The following is a 19190-nucleotide window of genomic DNA, read 5'->3' on the forward strand; positions in this document are numbered from 1 at the left end:
GAGAAAAAGAGAAAATATAACATGCATAAAATTCTCCCAGATGAACATTGTCACTCATATTGTCTTGTAATAGCTGCTCCGATGCCTCGTTAAAAACAAACTTTACATGAGTGTAATATACAAAACTGGACAAAAATGGGTAAAATGTATAATATATATTTATATATATATTTATTTATATTAATTTGTACAAGGGAGAAAGTGGAACCTTGGCCTTTTTTTTTTTTCTTTTCTCAAATTCTCCAGAGAAAGCATTACCGCCCCCAAAACAAGACAAAGTGGTGAGTTAATAATAAAAACCTTCTTTCCAAACCTCCGAACCATATCCAACCTCAGTCCCAATAAGGCAGCACTTAACAACACTTGACAACTGATACTGTGGTAACGTTCACATAGATCAGAGATCTGAACACCTGCATTAGGAATGAGTGGGAGTAATGATTTAAAGGACTATGGAGAATCTTAGCGGTGCACAAATACCATTCTGGACCAATGACAAGTGACAATACTTAATATTTCTGACTAAGCTTTAGAGAAAAACAAACATCTAAGCTGATCAGACTGTATCCTCCTTTAGTTTGTGGAAAATACTTGGTGTGTTAGTTGTTTTGTTTATATTTTGCTGTGAATTACACTGACATCAAACACGATTCACCTTCACCAGGCATCTGCCCGATCCTGGTATCAGCACCTCGCTAAATACTCAAACATTAGGCAGCACAAAAGTGTGACAAGACAAGCAAAACAGAGAAGACAAGCAACACAGTTAGTGTGTTGTCATTCATGTCAGTGCACAATTGTTGCTAGATAGCAGAGGTTAAGTCTCACACAACCAAACTCCTGACTTTTACTAATAAAGAGTGAGTGTCAAACCTTGGTTTGAGGACAAACACGTTCACAGCTGCGGGAGAGGAAAGCGAACGCCGGGCGGCTTCGGTGACGGCGACGGCGGCGGCGGCAGCTACAGAGCAAAGTGTTGACGGTTGCTGAAACTGTGTTGTGAGCAGGAATGTTCTGAGATTCAAGCTAGAGGAGGTTTTTAACAGTACGCCTGGCGTCAGCTGACAGCGCAGAGAGGAGGGCAGGGACGTCACCTGAAGAAGATTGGCATAGTATTTATACAGAGGAACAGTTGGTGTAGACAGAGATAGAGAGACAGAGAGAGAGAGAGAGAGACAGAGAGAGAACTACATTACAAAGAAGGTAAAGTGTGTACAATTTTTAGTCGTTATCTGGATAATGGGTATCCACTACGGTCGAGTTCTTCATAAAGAACCTGAGCAATTCATTAATTTCAAATTAAACTACTCAAACTAAGATTTTCTTGGTACATTCAGGGGACATTATTTATTCTATCTCCAAATACTGATCTGATTGAGACAGTTTCTGATGGCCTTTTCACTCCAAGTAAATCCGATATAAAGTGCAAAATTAGATTGTATTTGCAAATTCCTGGAATAATTTGATTAATCTTCTACGTGTGTAAAAAAGTCATTTAAAATACAGTAAACTTTTTTTTTGTATTTTTTATAAAGGTGAAAAAAGGTTTAAAAAAAACCCTGGTTAACAAGGTTATTACTGTTAAACAGCAAAGGAGCAAACTTCACTGCAGAAAATATATACACGAGGCACCTCAAGTTTGGTATAAAGTATTTAGTTAATGGAAAAAAAGACGTGTTGTTTTTTTTTTTTCTTCCAAGAATGAGATTATAAGCTGAGAAAGGTCATCAGATATCAACTAAAGTCACCAGACTAAATTCACTGACTGACTGAGGGAGGCTCCCGTCTTGTGTGAACTAACGGTAAATACCTTGCCTATGATGTGAATGACTCCGAGTTGCTCCAGTGTTAAGTTAACGGGAGGAAATGCTCGTTTCAGTAAGGTGCATAGCTAACGGTTGCAATGTTTTCTTTTTTTTTCTTTTTTTTTCCTGTAAACGAATGGTAGCACTTCAGGCTCGAAAGACCTCACTGGCAAAGCGGAGACGTCTCTAAACTGACCTGACTTTGGGACATCGCGCAGGTTGCTGCTGATAGGCCACGTTAAAGGACAGATCGTGTCTATAAAGTAACGAGCGAGGAAGGGACGAACATGCAAAACCACGCTGCTGTGTGAGAGGGAGAGAAATCCGAATGAACACAGGGCCGCTACATTATGTCTTGTCCAGTGATGATGAGGTTTGCATATGATATCCATCAAACATCTTGAAGCTTTGGTCATTTTCTATTGACAAATGCAAAAAAAAAAAAGGCTACATCAGTCAGACAATTAGAGAAGAAGAAGAAAAAAAAAAAGCCCACTCATAAACAACAACAACCAGGCAATGCTTCTCCGTAAAAACCAAGGCTCCACTCTCCCAGATCTGCTTAAACTTTTGACAACAGAGAAAATTAAATAATATGGCCTTTTTTTTTTTTTTTTTTAAATTAACCCGTACAAAAAGCCAGTCCACACTGCTTCTCTCTCAGTAAAATCACATTCAGCAGTCGCTAAACCATTCTCTGGCATAGTTATCTGAAACACCCACAGGTACTGTGCAGGGTCTAAAGAGTAAAAGAAGAAAAGAATCAAACCAGGACATCTTCGACTTTTCCATCTTAGAGAACACCAGATATACAGTATTAATCACTTACACACATACATACGCACTCACTGATAGTCATATACATACATACATCATCAGAAAAATTAAAAAAAGTAGAAAATCAAAACATAAAATAAAAACATGACGGAGGCGAGTAGTTATTTACCACAAACTCGGAGCACTACTTTTTTTGTTTGATTCTGAACAAATACATATTCACATTTCTCTGTTATATACATTATGTTAACATCTTGAAAACCAATGTTATAAAAGAACCTAACCTTGTACCTGTTAACTGTAGTGAGTAGGGAGGGACTGTCGGTTCCATTGAATGGCTGTTGCATAAAAAAAAAAAAAAGATTACAGATGCATTGGTTGTATTTGGCATGTTTGTTTGTTTGTTGTTGTTGTTGTTGTTGCAGGATAAGCTGACAGTTGCTGCATTTAACAGGGTTGTAGAGGAAACCATTTCCATAGGAATGCCTATTCCACGTAGAAAAGTGAAAGGGGTTGGGGGGGTGGAGGTGGGGCGGGGTATCAATACTGTCTGATGAAATCATCAGGGCAGATAAACTAGAGGAGGCTGACACTGACGGAAACCTTCCAAAAATACATTCTTCCCACTTTGTGCAGCTTCTGAGTAGTTTCTACCGACCAAACAGTGGCACAGGATCGTCTGACATTCACACTGTGAGAAACGTGATCTCATTCACAGGAAATCAGCAAATTTTCCATCAAACGGAGCAACTGTGGAAACATGAGCGAAGTCTGGTCACTAAGCACCAACTGCGCGTCGGACTTTTCCGCTTCCTCGCTCAATGACCGAAGTGCTTCTCTTTCTTTCAAGTGCCAAAGTGGAGCGTTTAAGTGCAGGTTGTCCCAGTTCTCTCCTTTAACCCTGCGTTTGCTTTGGGTGTCATCTTACTGCTCCTGAAAGGGAGCAGCGAGGGTTAAAACAACTCCACTGTGGAGCAGGGTGACGGGCTCATGACTCGTACGAAACATCAGAGGCTGAAAGTGGAATGGAAACCACGTCTAAGAACTGAAAAACACAACGTGGAGGGCTAATTCATGAGGAAATTACACCCAGTTTACTTCTGTGTTACTGCCCTTTACTGTTCTTTTTATTTGAAGTGTCCAGAATTTCAATTATAGTAGTGAAAGGTCTCAGTTTGGAGGTAGAGGGAAGTTTAGAAACTGAGAAACCATAACATGCTTAATAAAGTTGAGGTATGTGGTAAAGGGCGAAGCAAAGAAATGGGACGCAGCACAAGTCTTTAAAATGAGAAACTGATGGTAAACTTACCAACTATTCTGATAACTGATTATTTGTCATTTAATAAGCAAAAAGGTCTAAAATTTGCTTGTTGCAGCTTCTGCAATTTGAGGATTTGCTGCTTTTCTCATAGTCAAACTCTCCTCCGCTCTTCTCATAAGCAAAGAAGTGCTTGATAGCCAGCAATATTAAATTAAAATTCTGTAACATTAAGCAGGTAAAGCAGAAAAATGCACGGTATTCCTTCAACAGGTTGCAGAAGACTAAACTGACGAGGTCTTTACAGCTGCTCACAGTGTGAAAACATGGTCAAAAGGAAAGATCATGAGGTAATAAAAAGGTGCTTAATAAAAGCCTATTGATGATTTATCCACATGCTTTTATAATAAATATACACACAGAAAAATAGAAGAAATAAAACCCATCTCAGAAAGTCTTTGTAAATCTGTATCTGTTTGAGTCCGGAACGAGGTTTTTCTGCATCTAGGACTCAAATAAATAGGAAAGGATGAAGATGCTGACTGTTCCTGGGCAACTGTTTGGGTACGAAGTGAATGGATCTGCACATAAACACGTCTAAATCCACACACGGGGAATTCCAGCTGTACACAAAGTGGTTCTCACATCATACAACATTGGAGGGTGGAATGTCGACCTTGCATACTATCCCTCTGTGTCCGGGTAATGTTGCATATGGTGAAGTATCTCTGTAAAAACTGTACACAGGAAAGCCCTATTCCACTGAAGTAGCATCAGACTGCATGTCGTTGACCTAATGCGAGTGAGGAATTAGACAGATAAAATAAAAACTCATTTTCGGGGGGCGAAGAAAGGTCCTAATATCTGAATGTGAGGTCTGCGCTGTACGAAAACTAAAAACTCTCTCCACGGATTCCACTCCAAATTTTTCATGACAGGAGGACGATTAAAAAAATAAAGGAACAATGACCTGAAAACAAAGATTCGCACAGGATTAGTTCAATTAGGGAATGTCTGACTTTGTGCTGGAGAACAGACGTGGCAGATCTGACTGGAGGAAAATCGCTGAGGACCTCGACGGTCGTTACAAATCACTGGATGATCCCTGAAAAAATTTGTCCTGTGTAAAAAAAAAAAAACAACAACAAAGGGCGGCTTATGAGAAAATTCAGATGAAGTCTAAAATCCGACACTTGAAACCTTTGGGTACAGTGTGTCAGACTGAGCCCTAAACAATTTTTGATATATGCATTAAAACGTGCCTGATATAAAGATCACATGTGTATCGTCACATTAATTTAACCACGTAATTGAATGAATATTGAGGCGACGTCTCTGCAGGCTTTTCCTTACTCTAAATTCCTGGTATGGTGTGTTACTGTGAGCAGCACATCATCCTCTGTGTGTGAAAAAAGTGGATTTCTTTTTTTTTTTTTTTTTTTTGTATAGTTAACAGAGGTCTGTTATCGCTGAGAGAGACAGTGTCTGACTGAGCAACAGTAGTCAACAGAAAACTGTATGTGTGTGTAGCCAGTGGAGTGAAGTCTTCATCAGGGAACCAGAGGTGGAGGGAGGAGAGGGTTGAATCCAAAAAAACACACGATCCTCGACGGGAACAACACTGATGAAACAGGTTTTGCAGGAGGTGAGGAGAAAATTAAAAAAAATAAAATAAAATAAAGTAATTGGATTTTTTTGACTCAACCCCATCCTGTTTTGATTCAATTTCATGACAGCTTTAAATTAATTATCCATCACATCTTTGTTAGGAACTCCTATTACTAAAGCCTCTACTTAAATGTCATTATATAGGAACAATATCCAAAAGCGCATTGTTTGCTGTGACCACGGGCACGGCGTTGATGTGGCTCTGTACCGTTAGCATCACCAGAGGTCACGTGATCACAGCAAAGAACGCAGTTTAAGGTATTATTACGCTTTTTTTTTTATACAATGGTTACAAACACATGTACTGTCTGAAAGATTTTCTCAAAAGTATTGTACATACATAAGAATAAAAAAAGAGGAGAAAGCAGGAAAAGATGGCTAACTAGCTCCCTGGTTACCACAAGAGAAAGCAAAGCAATCAAACCCAACCCCCACCAATCCCCCACCCGCCGGAAAGTGTGGCTACTCGCAGCGCTGAACGGGACGCAGAAGGGAGCGAGGTCTAGCTATATTTAAAGTCAGTCACTTAAAATTTCTTTTCACATTTGCGAAGATGGAATAACTTCCTCCACCACTGCAACATTTAGCGGTATTACAATGTCCTGATGCCAAAAAAAAAAAAAAAAATCTCAAAAAACATGAGCTGACATTATTAGAATTTGTTTTTCTTACAAAAAAAAAAGTAAATAAAAAAAAAAACCTGGATCGAATCACATTATACATAGTTTTGCTGTTGTGAATAATCAATTAATTACACTTTTTTTTTTAAGGAAAGCAGTTACAAGAGAAGAGTGAACTCATCCTCAGGTCTTTGTCCTTCTGTACTGTACAATACTACCCGCCTGCATGGTGCACATGGCAAACAACACTGATAGGCCGAGAGATAGCATGAAAGATACAGAGAGAGAGAGAGAGAGAGAGAGAGAGAGAGAGAGAGAACCCAACAGGGCTCTGTATTCACAGCTGCGGAGGTGAGGGGTCAAATGTGACGGACAGACAGTTAAATAATCATAACAGTCTTTTTTTTATACTTTGAAAATAATAAAAATAAAACCTCCTCCCAGGGGAGAAAGACACGTAAGTTCCAAACTGAGCAGCATCCTGTCTGTCTCCCATCCATCCATCCATCCATCCATCAGTCCATCCATCCATCCATCCATCCATTCTGGCTGTTGTCAAAGCTTGTTCTGATGATCATGAAGATGATGATGATGATGACGACGACGGTGAGAGCAGAAGATTTTTAAACAAAACAAAACAATTCAACCAAAAAGAAAAATAATAAAATAAAATAAAAATAAAACAGAAGACGTAATAGAATAATATGTTGAAGAAGAAGCAGAGCTTGGGAAAAACTCAAACTTCCACCAGGCACTGTAGCTGATAGAGAGAGACAGTCACAGAACCAGCTGATACTGAGCTTCTATCCCACAATGCCACAGAGGTCTGAAACCTTAACATTCCCACATCGCTGAGAGACAGGCAGAGGAAAACAAAAACAAACAACAATAAAAAGCCAGAGGTGCTGCTGTGCGGGATACTCCCACACTTAAAACTCTGAGCGCAGCTGTACGCCGCAACTCATGCTCCCAAGATGCACTGCTGCTGCGACGGCCCGACAGGGACCGCCCGATCAGAAAAGAACAAAAGGAGGCCGGCCCTGATTTGACAGTGACGACAACTTGGCAAATCTACAATGATGTCGCAGTTGTTTTCTTGGGTCAGGAAGCAGGAAGTAGGTCACCGAGGAATGAGCAGCAAGACAACACTGCCTTTAATAGGCTGAGGCAGACAGACAGGTTGTCAGACAGATTAGACAGGCAGGTTTAAATACACTGCTGCTCCTTCTGACTTGAATCTTTTCTTAAAGTACTGGGCGGTAACACAACCAGCCCCGAATCCCCCAAACCCACCCACCCCACCCGCCCCCAGCACAGAAGTGGTTAGGCTGTGCAGCTCCACCGACAGCCGGACCTCTCTGAGCCTACTCTGTGGCCGTCCAAACATCCATCCTTCCTTCCTTCCATCCATCCAAAAGGTGAGACAGAGACAGCAATGGGTCTGGTGCACTGACCTCCGAGGAGGAGGCGTAGAAGTGAGAAGTAGAGGGAGTAGGAGAGCTGAAGGCGTGGGAGGTGTCACTCGGTGAGCAGCTGCTGGAGGAGGCTCTTCTGCTGGGCCTGGTTGTTCTGGGTGCCCTGCGGCCCGGGGCCCTTCTGGGAGGCCGCAGCTCCGATGGAGCCCTGGTTCAGGTAGGAGTCGCTGCCAACCAGGTTCACTGTGCACTGGACATCCGCAAACACCTGAACCTGCTGCACCTACAGGAGCATATACGACAACTATACCAGGACCAAAGAGCACTGAATGGGCGTTTTTAGTGAACACACTTTTGAGAATTAAAAAAAACAAAAACAGCTTGTTTGTGAGACCAAATTAGTAACAAAAGAAAGAAAGAAAACAAAACAAAGAAAAAGAAACAACAAAGGAAGTTTGTTGGGCAAGTATTGGACAAATTCTATGGACTTCAAACTTTGGGGGAAATGTGCTCTCTGCACCACAAAGTCGGATGGTAGGTGACAGAAAACACCAGACAGAAAACCAGTTTCAGTCACTAACCTGCTGGTCGCTGCACACTGAACCGACGTTGCTGAGGTTACTGTTGCTCATGCCAACCGCCTGCCCCATGGGAGGTAAGGAGCCGACACCACCGGAGCCTCCGGCCATGGAGACGGTGATGCTCATGTTGTTGTAAACCCCCTGCTGGCCAAACGCCTGCCCTGCACTCTGTCCTGACGGACTGAACAGGCTGGAGCGGACAGACACAAGTAGAGGAGTCAGCATGTTGCACGAAGGGGCGGGCGACAGGATCCACTTTAAACATAGAAACATAACTGTGTACACTTCCTAACCTGTTGCTGCCCATGCCCGTCTGTTGCCAGCTCTTCATGTCTGGTGACTGGTAGCCAGGAGGTGGGGCCTGCTGAAGCAGAGGACTCTGGGAGGTTGAGTTTTGAGGTGACAACAATGGGCTGGTCGGGCTCATCTCAGGAGGGAAGGATGGGTCTTGCTGGACCATAGCTTAGGAAAGGAAGGGAATGTTTTTTTTTTTTTTTTTAAAGACATAACATCAGCACTTCACTGACTGACCATTAAAAATATGTTCAACTGGGAATTTGTTTTTAGACTAAGATTTAGGTTTATGAGAAGACAGAGCAGTCGTTCTGAGTCTGTACATGTGAAGAGGAGTGATTGTTAAACTTTCTGTATAAGGTGGTGTTTTACCAGCCACTGAGTGTTTACAACCAAAACTTTGTTATTGTGTATTTCTATCTACAACATCGCAGCAAAGCAAAATCAGATTTTAAATGAACATGAAGATATTATTCCAGTTTTTGATCAAATGGCTCTGGATCAGGTTTCCTTGAACTTACCAGACCCTCCGAACTGTTGAAACAGGCCCTGCTGCAGTGACGAGCTCACGGTGCTGCTGAACTGGCCCTGCACGCCGCCCATCAGCGTCTGGTTACTCAGAGGAACTCTGCCAGACAGTTTGTTGTCCAGAGGGGCCCCAGACATGGGGCTGAAGTGACTCGGTGAGGTAGGGGGGTTTCCCGTCATCGGGCTGTACCCTGACGGGAAGTTGAACTGCTGCTGCTGCTGCTGTTGCTGCTGCTGTTGAGGCGTTGTTGGGGCCCCTTTCGGGACCCTGGCAGTTCCAATGGGCCCCACAGCTCCAGTCGGAGCGCCTGCCATGTTCTGTCTCATCAGCATGACTTTCTGCTGGAAAAGCTGGCGCTGGCGGTGCTGGATGCTGTAGAGTTCCCTCTGACGCTGGGCCAGCATCTGGGCATTCAGTGGAGGCTGCTGAGGAAGATGATGTGGAGACGGGAATGTTACAGAGAACTCAGGCTTCATTCTCAATGTAAAGATATGAGATATGAGTTCAACACTGTGCGCGACCCTGCACGTAGCCATTAAATCCATCATTAATATAAAAATATTGATCAACACAGCTTTAAGCAATATTTCAACGAAGCGGTCGTATCTATGTAAACAAATTAACTGGTGTAGAAAAGCAGCAGTGGGTGATGAGGGCGGCGGTGTCTGCCGCCACTGTGACTCACTTGTGAGGGCATCTGAGGTTGTTGAACCCCCTGACGAATACCCATGTTCACATGCTGGGCTCCTGCAGGAAATGGATTTATACCTGCCAGCCTGTTCTGGAGCTGAGACAGAGCCACAGAGAAACAAAATGAAATAAGCAGAGGTCAGACAGGTGTTGAAGGATTAGAGGGAAGGGATGATAACGGAGCGCGGGAAGACAGGATTTAATAAGACAGGAGAATAAATTAGATTATTAAAAATATATATATATTACTGGAGGGACGGAGACAGAAGAGAAGAGTGACAGCGAGGGAGTTGAATATTAGCGATGAAGGAGGGAGGGGAGGTGGAGAGCCCTTCTAAGGGCATTTTAATCAATACTGGCAAAATGAAAACAGCAGATTCATTATGATATAGTTGGATTCAGAGAGCTACAAGTCAATACTTTGTGAAAGTCGAATGCTGAGATGTGTAATAAATCGAGGGTGTGTAGTGTATGAAAGCACGGAGAAAAGGAAATGTGAAAATAACTCAATAAAGCCTTTTACTTTTTTATGGATAACAAATTGCACTTACATTAGCGGCCCTCAAACTGTGTTAATAATAAGGTTTTGAACATAGTGTAGTATTGACTGTTTACGTGCAACAAAATGGGCCACAGTTAGAAACAACAGCTTCCATCTTAAATAGATTATAATCTTAATAAATTAAATACATGATAAAAAACACGAGCCACCGTCGGCGTGTCCTCACCTGCTGTGGGCCCTGCAGTCTCTGCTGCAGCTGCAGGCGCAGTTGGTTGGGTGGCAGCCTGAGCTGAGTGCCCATCCCCTGCGGTCGCGTCATGCCTGGCCTCAGGCCCATGCCCGTCCCACCGGGGAAAGCCCCCCGCGGGGCTCCAAACCCCAGACCCTGCGGCCCCACCGTGGCCAGCTCCGGAGGAAACTGAGCTTGAAGAGCGGACGAAAATTGGGAAGGGTAGGTGGGGAGTTTAGGGTCCATGGAAACTGGGGTGGCAGTGGGTTGCTGGGTTGGGAAGTTTTGAGGCAAAGGGTCAAAGCAGCCACCCTGGGAAGAGAGGAACGGGATATTAACGATATGCTTCTTTATTCTAAATGAAAAAAGCTCAGTCATTTCATCTGACTGCCTGAGTGCCCTCTAACAGCCAAGTTCAAATTAATTTAAACTTAAAGTTAAAATTAAGTTAGAGCTACTGTGGTCGGAACAGTAGAACCGGAGTAAAGCCGGTGATTGCTCGCACAGTGAAAACACATCCTGTTTTATTTGAAAGAGGTCCAGGCAGATCAGAGGCCAGCAGAGGCTGCCAACTTTTCAACTGAGCAACTGTTCTGTTTGTTGTGATTAATTATAGCAACATTGTACAATTAATGACGATTCACTGATGTTCAAACTCAACATGTAGAGCCTTTCCAAACTGCACTCTTTCCACCTGTGCACAGCCTCTGCCACAGCCTTCATCACACACTTACCTGGACCAGCTTGTCGATACCCAGGGCTTTGTCCAGCTCAGCCAGTTCGCTCTCATCAGTCCCACTGAGGAAGGAGACGAGCTGCTCCAGGAGGGCTTTCTCATCGTTTCGGCCCTCAGGTGTGGTCGGAGGGCCGAGCACTTCATCCAGCGTACAGGGCACACACTGCCTGCTCACACAGAGAAACAAAGCCCATTACAGCAAAGCTGCACATAATAATCCGCACGGCCATTGATTCTCCACTGGAAAATTACAGTTAAAAGAAGCTTAGACTGTTCATATTTACTCTTGTGGTGATGCCAAAGGAGCCTGTAAAGGGGTTCCAAGACCATCAAAAGACAAGGTGTCAGACAGAGCCAGGGGCTGGAACTGGGAGTCTCCCACATCCATCTTGTTTAGGCCTGAAAAACAATTTAACACAGTTTTGAAGAAAATAATACACTTTACTGGAGAAAAATAATAATAACACTGAACCTCGACTTAAAAGTGTGAGGAATAAATTTAATAAAGTTATCCACACATTGACGTACGGTACGTGGCGCCTTGTATGTAGCTTTGTACCGCTCTCCTCTAAAGCTAAATCACTTGTAACAGAATACAGTCTGAACACACCCAACAGTACGGTATGGTCAGACGTGTAAAACGTCTGCAGAGGTCAACTCAACAATGCTGCACTGCTACACAAGAATAAGTGTCAAGTTCCTCTTCAAAGCTCTGCGGCCATTTTCAGCCTGGATCCTTTTATGCCATTGTTTTATGACACAGGATTCAATTCTGAGCAAACGAGGTTCCCACAGATGTCATGAGATCATTTTTCCAGGATATTTCCAGTAAATCCTCACTTACAAATTGTGATTATAATACAAAATGTTTGCTCTGTTAGGCCGGGTTGTTTACCAGTGCTCGAACTGAATGGGTTGATAACTTCTGCCTCTGGGAAGGGGCTGCTGTCTTTGGGGGTCTGGAAGGGGTTTCCCTGTCCCTGGGCCTGTGTCTGGCTTGGAGTGGGGGGACTGCAGAAATCAAACGATGACTGACTCTGGAGGCTACAACCAGAGGGTGGTCCGCCATCACTGAGCCCTGGGACACAAACACATACAAACACATACACATAAAAATAAAAACGATGCACAGACCAATGGAATATAATACTGAAACTCAAAGGAAGCAAATAAATTGTCCTGGTTCCATGTGAGGTCTGTTGACACTGCAGTGCCTCCTGATAGCCACTAAGGGGCACATAGACTAACAAAGTGTAGGTAAATAAACTGTACTACTGAACGGAATACTACTACAACTGGTAATAATAATAATAATAATGGTAATACTAAAATAATGGTGACATTAAACTCATTAAAAATTCTGAGAAAGGCTATTTTGTAATTTATTAATATTAAATCCAATAAATTTCAATTAAACTCAAACTTCAAAACAGCCGTGTCCACACAGCTAGTCTGAAAATATGCAAGACATTTACTTCTCTACAGGACCCCCCCTCCCTCCTTCACTCTAAGCTGAAACTGTACCTCTGTTAGGAGTGCCGGGAGGCTCTCTCTTCACATTTACATTGCGGGGAGTGCTGGCCTCACTGGGCTGGAGATGGGTGGGTGACTGCAGTTTGAGCTGGGGGGAAGGGGAGTGGAGCTGGGGTGACGGTGACTGCAACTGGGAAAGAGACTGGGGCTGGGATAGGGGAGACTGGAGCTGAGGCACGGGGGACTGGAGCTGAGCTGGGGGCTGGGCCTGGGGGGCCGGAGACTGGAGTTGGTGATCTCCTCCAGGGGTTGTTGAATCCTCGCCGCCCTGTTTGGCCCCACTTGGGCCTCTCAGGCCAGGCAGCAGCTGGGTGAGAGGGTCCATGTCAACAGGGCCACCAGACATCTGAGGGCGAGAAACAGAGAGTGAAGCAGAAACAAATCAAAAGGGAGAGAGATGAGGAGGGTGGGTAAAAAGAGAGGATTGGAGAATGAATGGTGTAATGGCATAAAAGAGTAAAAATGAAAGAATAATGGATGGGTGGGGGGGCAGATGATCAGTGAAAGAGAGATGGGGAGAGACAAAAGGTCAAAGGCCAGCGAGCTTCAAAGGCTGCAGCTGGTAGCTGAGCCTACAGTGGAGACAAAGTCCAAGAAAATAAACATTCAGCTTGATTTACAATGGCTGTCAGGCCAGAACCCAAAGCAGGACCCAAGCTCAGAAGAGGAAAATTACTATTTCTAATTGTGAAATATTCTTTCTGACTCTGCGCTGATGGAAATTTGAAAGAAACAGTGGCATGCATGCATGATTGTTAACATGTGCCCTCCTTCAGGGAGCAACCATAACACATGGCCCAGTAATCATTACACATGTTATGATTACTGGGTCATTACTGTTACAATTTGGGTCTCATGACTGTCTGGACCAAGTTAGACAGAGTTAGCAAAGGTCTAAACCAGCTGCTTAGCCCGCTGACTACATCCTACAACACTAACGTAAGCAACAACCACCATACCGCGGAGTCTCTGCTGTCCTTGCGGCTGTCTCGGCGGTTCTCTCCTACGGGACTTGATTTGGGGCTGATGCAAGCCGAGCTGCTGGAGACTCCTGCAGGTTTGGATGCACCTCCTGCTGCAATGGTGGACCCAGTGCAGGGCACTCCCTCCCCGCTGGCTCTCTTCTCCACCTTTACCCTGACCGTCTGCAGGCTAAGAGCTGATGGAGGAGGCAGGTCCCCCAGGTCCTTCAAGAACAAAATAACGTTTCAGTTAAAAAAAACACAATTATTGACTCTTATTTTACAAAATCACAATCTTAATCTCATCAGAAACAAACACGCAGGGCATATTTAATGGTCACCTTCTCGTCTGTATCCAGGAGAAAGCGGAGTAACTGGTGGTCCTGTGGTTCTCTGGAGCTGGACTTGGGAGGTGCTGTGGTGAGTGCTGGACTGGTGGGCGGCTCCTTCTTGATATCAACTTCGCTTTTGTTTACTCCTTCCTCAGCGGTGGTGGAGGCATCGTTGGGACTGCTGTCCTGGAGCAACCGGTGGAGGATCTTATGTCGTTCTGTTAGCGTACTGTGGGAGGCGGGGCACTGAGGGGCAGGATGGGGGTTAGAAGGATGAGGTGATGAGGTGCAGTGGATGCTGTTGTTGTTGTTGTTAGACTCAGCTGCTGTCCCATTGCTATCCAGGAGCTGATTGAGTCTGGAGGTACCCAGCTGTGAGGCAGAAGGAAGGGGGGCTTTAACAGAGTCCTCTCCCCCTCCTTCTCCTCCCTCTGGGGGTTTTGCCGATGGAGGCCGAGTAGAGGAGCCGGTGGGTGTACTGGCTTGTCTCTGAGGGACAGGAGAGGACAGGGAGAAGGACCCTGTTGTTGACCCACCGCTGGCACCACTACCACTATCACCACCAGACTGCTGTCGGTTGAGGCTGCCTCCACTGCTCAGTGCCCCGGCTGGGGAATGGAGGCCTGGTGTGGAGGGAGAGAAGGTGTTCCCTGGTACCCGAGGGCTTCCCCCTAACCCAGGGCTGGCCCGTGGCATCCTGGGAGACATAAAAGAGGTAGGGGTGGCTGTGAGTGGGCTGCTCAAAGGAGAGGGACTGTTGACCTGCTGGGGACACGTCCGACTGGGCGTCAGGTAGCCTGTGGGTGTGGCTGGGTTATGTCCGTGGGAGGAGGCGTTGCTGTTGTTGGGGTGAAGGCCTGAGCTGGCGAGGCCTGAACCTTGGGTTGAGTTGCTGCCGGGGGGAAGAGTTGGGGAGCGGGAGGGAGTTTGGGCAAGGCTGCCAAGGGTTGGTGGAAGGCTGGGGTTAGTGTTTTCCTGAGAGCTAGCAGTGTTGTGTTCCCTGGGAGAGACAAGAAAAATAAAAGCCAAAAAGGATCTCAGTGTACCAGTGGTGCGTGCTGAAACTTGTACATTTGCATGTGTGTGTGTGTCCATCACAGTACCTGTCAATAGTGTGAATGCCCATGATGAAGGGCTGTACATCAGGGTTGGGGGGGCAGCAGAACTTGCAGCGGGTCTGAGCGCTCAGCGGGGTGCCATCACTTAATGTGAAATGGTACAGCGGGCTGATAGCGCTGCCATGGGTCATCACTGTTGGGAATACACACAGACACACACCCAAACACAGAGGAAGAGGCAAACACAGTGTTTAGACTTTAGTCTCATCTCCCGTTTGTCTTCTGCCTTTTCCTTCCGCGGGTGTATCCAGGCTTAAAGAGCTCGGACTGCCCCTAAGGCCTCTGTGATACTTTGGCATGAAGTTGAGTAAACAGAAAATTATTTATTATCTATTCATTGTTATTTTTCCAGGCAAAATCACAAAATAATGAAATGGCTCCAGCTTTTTAAAATGTGGATTTGCTACATTTCTTTGTCTTGCAAAATCGTAAATAAATTTCTTTAATTCGCAATTTCGTAAAAAAAAAGATAGTTGTTCACTCCTATTCTGTCTGTTCTGATCCCTTTACAATCTTTTCAGTGAATTCCACCATAGAAATCTGAATACGCTGAATCTAAGCTGGCAGAAAAAAATGTGTTGGAAGTACAAAAACTTACTGAAACTTAGCTTTCAGCTGAAACCGTAACAGTGATAATAAAGTAGTGCTGAAACTCTGGTAACCACAGAAAAGCTGGTAAAGAGCGCGTCAATGATTTTTGGGAGTGAGTCTCGGACAATCAATTGTGGCTACTCACCCTCATGCAGCAGCTTCTTGGCGTGGGAGGGCTCTTTACCCTGCGGCTGAAAGAAAGCGTAGATGCACTTCCTGACCAGGTCCTCCCAGCCAGCCCGGCCTGTCGCTCGCAAAGCACTAGTTTCTATGGAGATGATCTTCCCTGGAGGTGAGCACACACACACACACACACACACACACACACACACACACATGCACAAAGATCAGCCTGCATCTGCAGTAGCCTCTGCTCATTCAGGGTTCACGCTGACCTTCATGAAAAATTCTATAATTTACTGAGAGTTGGAACTTTTTTTTTTTTTTGTTTACTGGTTTAGTCTGGTTTCCAGTCCAATCTATACATACATGTCCTCCACCTTCCTCTAATGTGACCCATTCCCTGATATATCTCAACACGCCCACAGACACAATCAATTTCTCTGACTTAACCTTTGCAGAGTGCGGCACATGTACCATCACTCCCTGTATGTGTGCACATGCTGGGACACTTTCAGGGCCAAATTCGAAGAAATTCTCTCAAGGCCGCAGATATTGTGTTCATCAGAACGGGACGGACGGACAACGTGGTGAACATAAACATTTCCCTTATATGTGCATAGAAGCAGGCGAACAGCTAGATGTCTATATAAATACATATAACAAGCAACTATGAAAAACAACATCCAATGTCAAAGTGCTTCTGTAAATTGTTAAGAATACAGAGAGCGCAAACAACGCTGGAATAAATACTGAAAGGGTAACGTACTAAGATACTTCATACACATGAATTAGGTCGTTATGTACATTTTTATAGTCCTGACTATCATATACCTGTGTGTGTGTGTGTGTGTGTGTTACCTGTGGGGTCCTGCTTCGTGATGAAAGACTCACTGCTGACAGGCTGGGTGCGAGGTATCCGACAGGCAATACAGATCAGGCAGCTCTGCAGGTCTGAAGAAAGAAAGAAAGAAAGGACAGAAGTGGTGAGGGACGTGTTTGTGTGCGTCCGTCACGGTCAGTCAAAGAAAATACGCCAAAGTGAAAGACAAAAAGAAATTAAAAAAAGACAGACACGGCACTTTGTGTCAGCAAATGTCAAAACTGCCAAGTATAAGAATGAACAGCGATGAAATTAGATAAAAACATATAAGTGAATTATGTCATGACATTATTAGTTTTACCTTTACCATATAACATAGACAAAATACTGGATTCATGTTTTTTCTAATATCTCCCCGAGAGACACACAAGGAAAAACTACATCCTGACAACCTGTCAGAACTCACAAATCTGATCATCACTTTCGTTTCTCTGTATAAATGAGTCATTCAAAGCTGGGAAATGTGTCGTCTCAACAGCACGGTGAATCTACAGTGCAGGAGCCACATGACACAGTTTTATCAAGGCCACTGCACCAGCGACTCTGAAATGTGAAACTCTGCAAACCAATTATTCTTCATGCACTGTGTACAGGATAAACAGGAAAAAAAACTGTCATATGTGTCTCTCCCTCCTCTTAGCACGAAAGAGGGAACAAACCTTGAGACCACTTCAGTGATTCGTGTGTGGACCGTTTTGAAGGAAATTTTTAATTTTGGTTTACTGAAACATAAACTCAAATCAAATCAAATCAAATTAAAATTTTCCACTGTGATACACATGGAAACCATGAACAGAAAACAGTCTGATCACTGGATTAAGACAATTTATAAGCAGGAGGTGGTTAAAGCAGTTGAAAGTTCAACTTCTTTACACCATCTATACACAGCAGTTTCAGTTCCTGGTTTTCAGTGGCTTCTGGTTTGTGACCGAGCTTTGAGAACAAAAATTAAACCTCAACAACAACACTGAAATAGTGAATAGTGGCAGGGGTCATGTGGGAGGATCCGCGCTACACTCTTTACAACTCACTGCTGGCGAGGAGCTACTAAATTTCTGATGAGGACCGGACATATGGAAAAGGACTGGGACAGAGCGGTGACTGCGTTAAATGTTCCAGTAGCAGAATCACACCCAGCTCTGCGTGTTCCACAATCTTCTGTGTCCGGCTTTAATCTTGGAAATCAACACTAGCCACATCAGCCACAGCACCAGCTCAATAACTGAGCTATCATAATGAAATACACCATACTGGTAAAGAAATTGCAAGCTAGCTGCAGCGCTGACACACCAGGTTTCAAATGAGCTTAATTTACAATTTTCAAAACAATAGCAAGCAAGAGCTAAAGGGTAAACACACAACTAAATAAAAGGAAAAGGACACACAGACATAGTTGTGCTCAGCTTTCCTTACTTCCATCCTGACTGTACAGTATTATGTATACTGGCTCCAAAAACTGTACAATCTATTGACTCTGTGTGGGAAAATGTCTGCAGACTGTGTGCACTCATTGTGTTTGCATGTACCATCTCCCTCCTCCTGCATGGCCCTTGGCTGGGAAACGGTGAAACACTGCATGATCTCGTACTGCTGCCGAGCCTCCAGATTTTCCGAGTCCACCTCGTCCGGCGGCCTCTTCAGCATGCGACAGTTAAAGGTGTGGCTGTTCCTTCGGCCAGGTTCCTGTGGCCACGGCACACCGTTTACTGGACAAACAGGAAAAAAAAAAAAACAACAAAAAACAAAAACAAAACACAAATAAGTTAAGTATCGATGATGAGATTAGAATCAGGGGCTGCACAGCTGCTCCATCCAGCGAGGTGTGCAGAAAAATTACAGGTGCAAATCTGATTTAAATAAAAAAAGCTGCTAAATATGATTTGACGCCGGGCTGTTTGGATGCATATTGTGCATGTTCATGTGCAGAAGTTAAATTTCAGACGCAGTTTCCTCTGCTGACCACAGCAGCAGAGGAAGTACAGCAAGCACTTTAAAAAAAAAGGTTTTACATTAAGATGCACTGAAGGGCCCTCCTGTAAGAATAATGCACGTGTTGACAAGTTCACTGAGAGCACATTTTGCACGCTGTCCTTAAGCGACCCCCTCCCTTTTCATTATAATCGCTTCTCAAGGTTGTAGCTAAAAATTAGAATAACATTATCGCCGTGAAGGAAGTCATTGTTTCATTGTTTCACTCTTCCCTCGCTCCTCATACTCACCCACGCATCCGCCGCCTCTCTGCTCCTACTTTGCTGCTTCTTTCCTCTCCTAGCACACTTCCCAGCTTTGTGTAGGCCACTTAAAACCGTGTTCATTTAAAATTTCCATATTTCATCCTCCTACCTTTCTTCATAGCTCGTCAAACTCGCCTCAGCTACGGTATTTTCCATCAATAAACCAAGTTAATTATCTGTATGGACTGTAAACTCATTTTGCTGCCAAAGCCCTTCTCCTGAGTTTTACTGCCTCCTAAAGAGGTTTCACTGACATGGAAACTGTCAAACTGGAGGATACTGAAGATGTAATTACCAAATATCTTTTATAAAA

At 44.2% G+C, this 19190-nt stretch overlaps 1 protein-coding gene across 1 annotated transcript in view; it reads right to left on the reverse strand.

Annotated features, from left to right (window-relative positions):
* Nucleotides 1–191: 191 nt before the first annotated feature.
* ncoa1 (nuclear receptor coactivator 1) overlaps nucleotides 192–19190 on the reverse strand; it is a 47564-nt gene continuing 28565 nt past the window's right edge. Inside the window, exons 7-22 of the mRNA XM_041063895.1 lie at nucleotides 18170–18349; nucleotides 16622–16714; nucleotides 15786–15926; nucleotides 15035–15182; nucleotides 13941–14931; nucleotides 13597–13824; nucleotides 12629–12983; nucleotides 12000–12182; nucleotides 11389–11503; nucleotides 11103–11271; nucleotides 10366–10680; nucleotides 9633–9734; nucleotides 8940–9372; nucleotides 8418–8586; nucleotides 8125–8314; nucleotides 192–7826 (exon numbers count right to left, since the gene is read on the reverse strand). Of these exons, the coding sequence (XP_040919829.1) occupies nucleotides 7647–7826; nucleotides 8125–8314; nucleotides 8418–8586; nucleotides 8940–9372; nucleotides 9633–9734; nucleotides 10366–10680; nucleotides 11103–11271; nucleotides 11389–11503; nucleotides 12000–12182; nucleotides 12629–12983; nucleotides 13597–13824; nucleotides 13941–14931; nucleotides 15035–15182; nucleotides 15786–15926; nucleotides 16622–16714; nucleotides 18170–18349 (3992 nt within the window). The 3' untranslated portion in view covers nucleotides 192–7646. The remainder of the gene's footprint in view (nucleotides 7827–8124; nucleotides 8315–8417; nucleotides 8587–8939; nucleotides 9373–9632; nucleotides 9735–10365; nucleotides 10681–11102; nucleotides 11272–11388; nucleotides 11504–11999; nucleotides 12183–12628; nucleotides 12984–13596; nucleotides 13825–13940; nucleotides 14932–15034; nucleotides 15183–15785; nucleotides 15927–16621; nucleotides 16715–18169; nucleotides 18350–19190) is intronic.

The sequence above is a fragment of the Toxotes jaculatrix genome, chromosome 19 (assembly GCF_017976425.1).
Source record: "Toxotes jaculatrix isolate fToxJac2 chromosome 19, fToxJac2.pri, whole genome shotgun sequence".
In the NCBI taxonomy this organism is placed as follows: Eukaryota; Metazoa; Chordata; class Actinopteri; family Toxotidae; genus Toxotes; species Toxotes jaculatrix.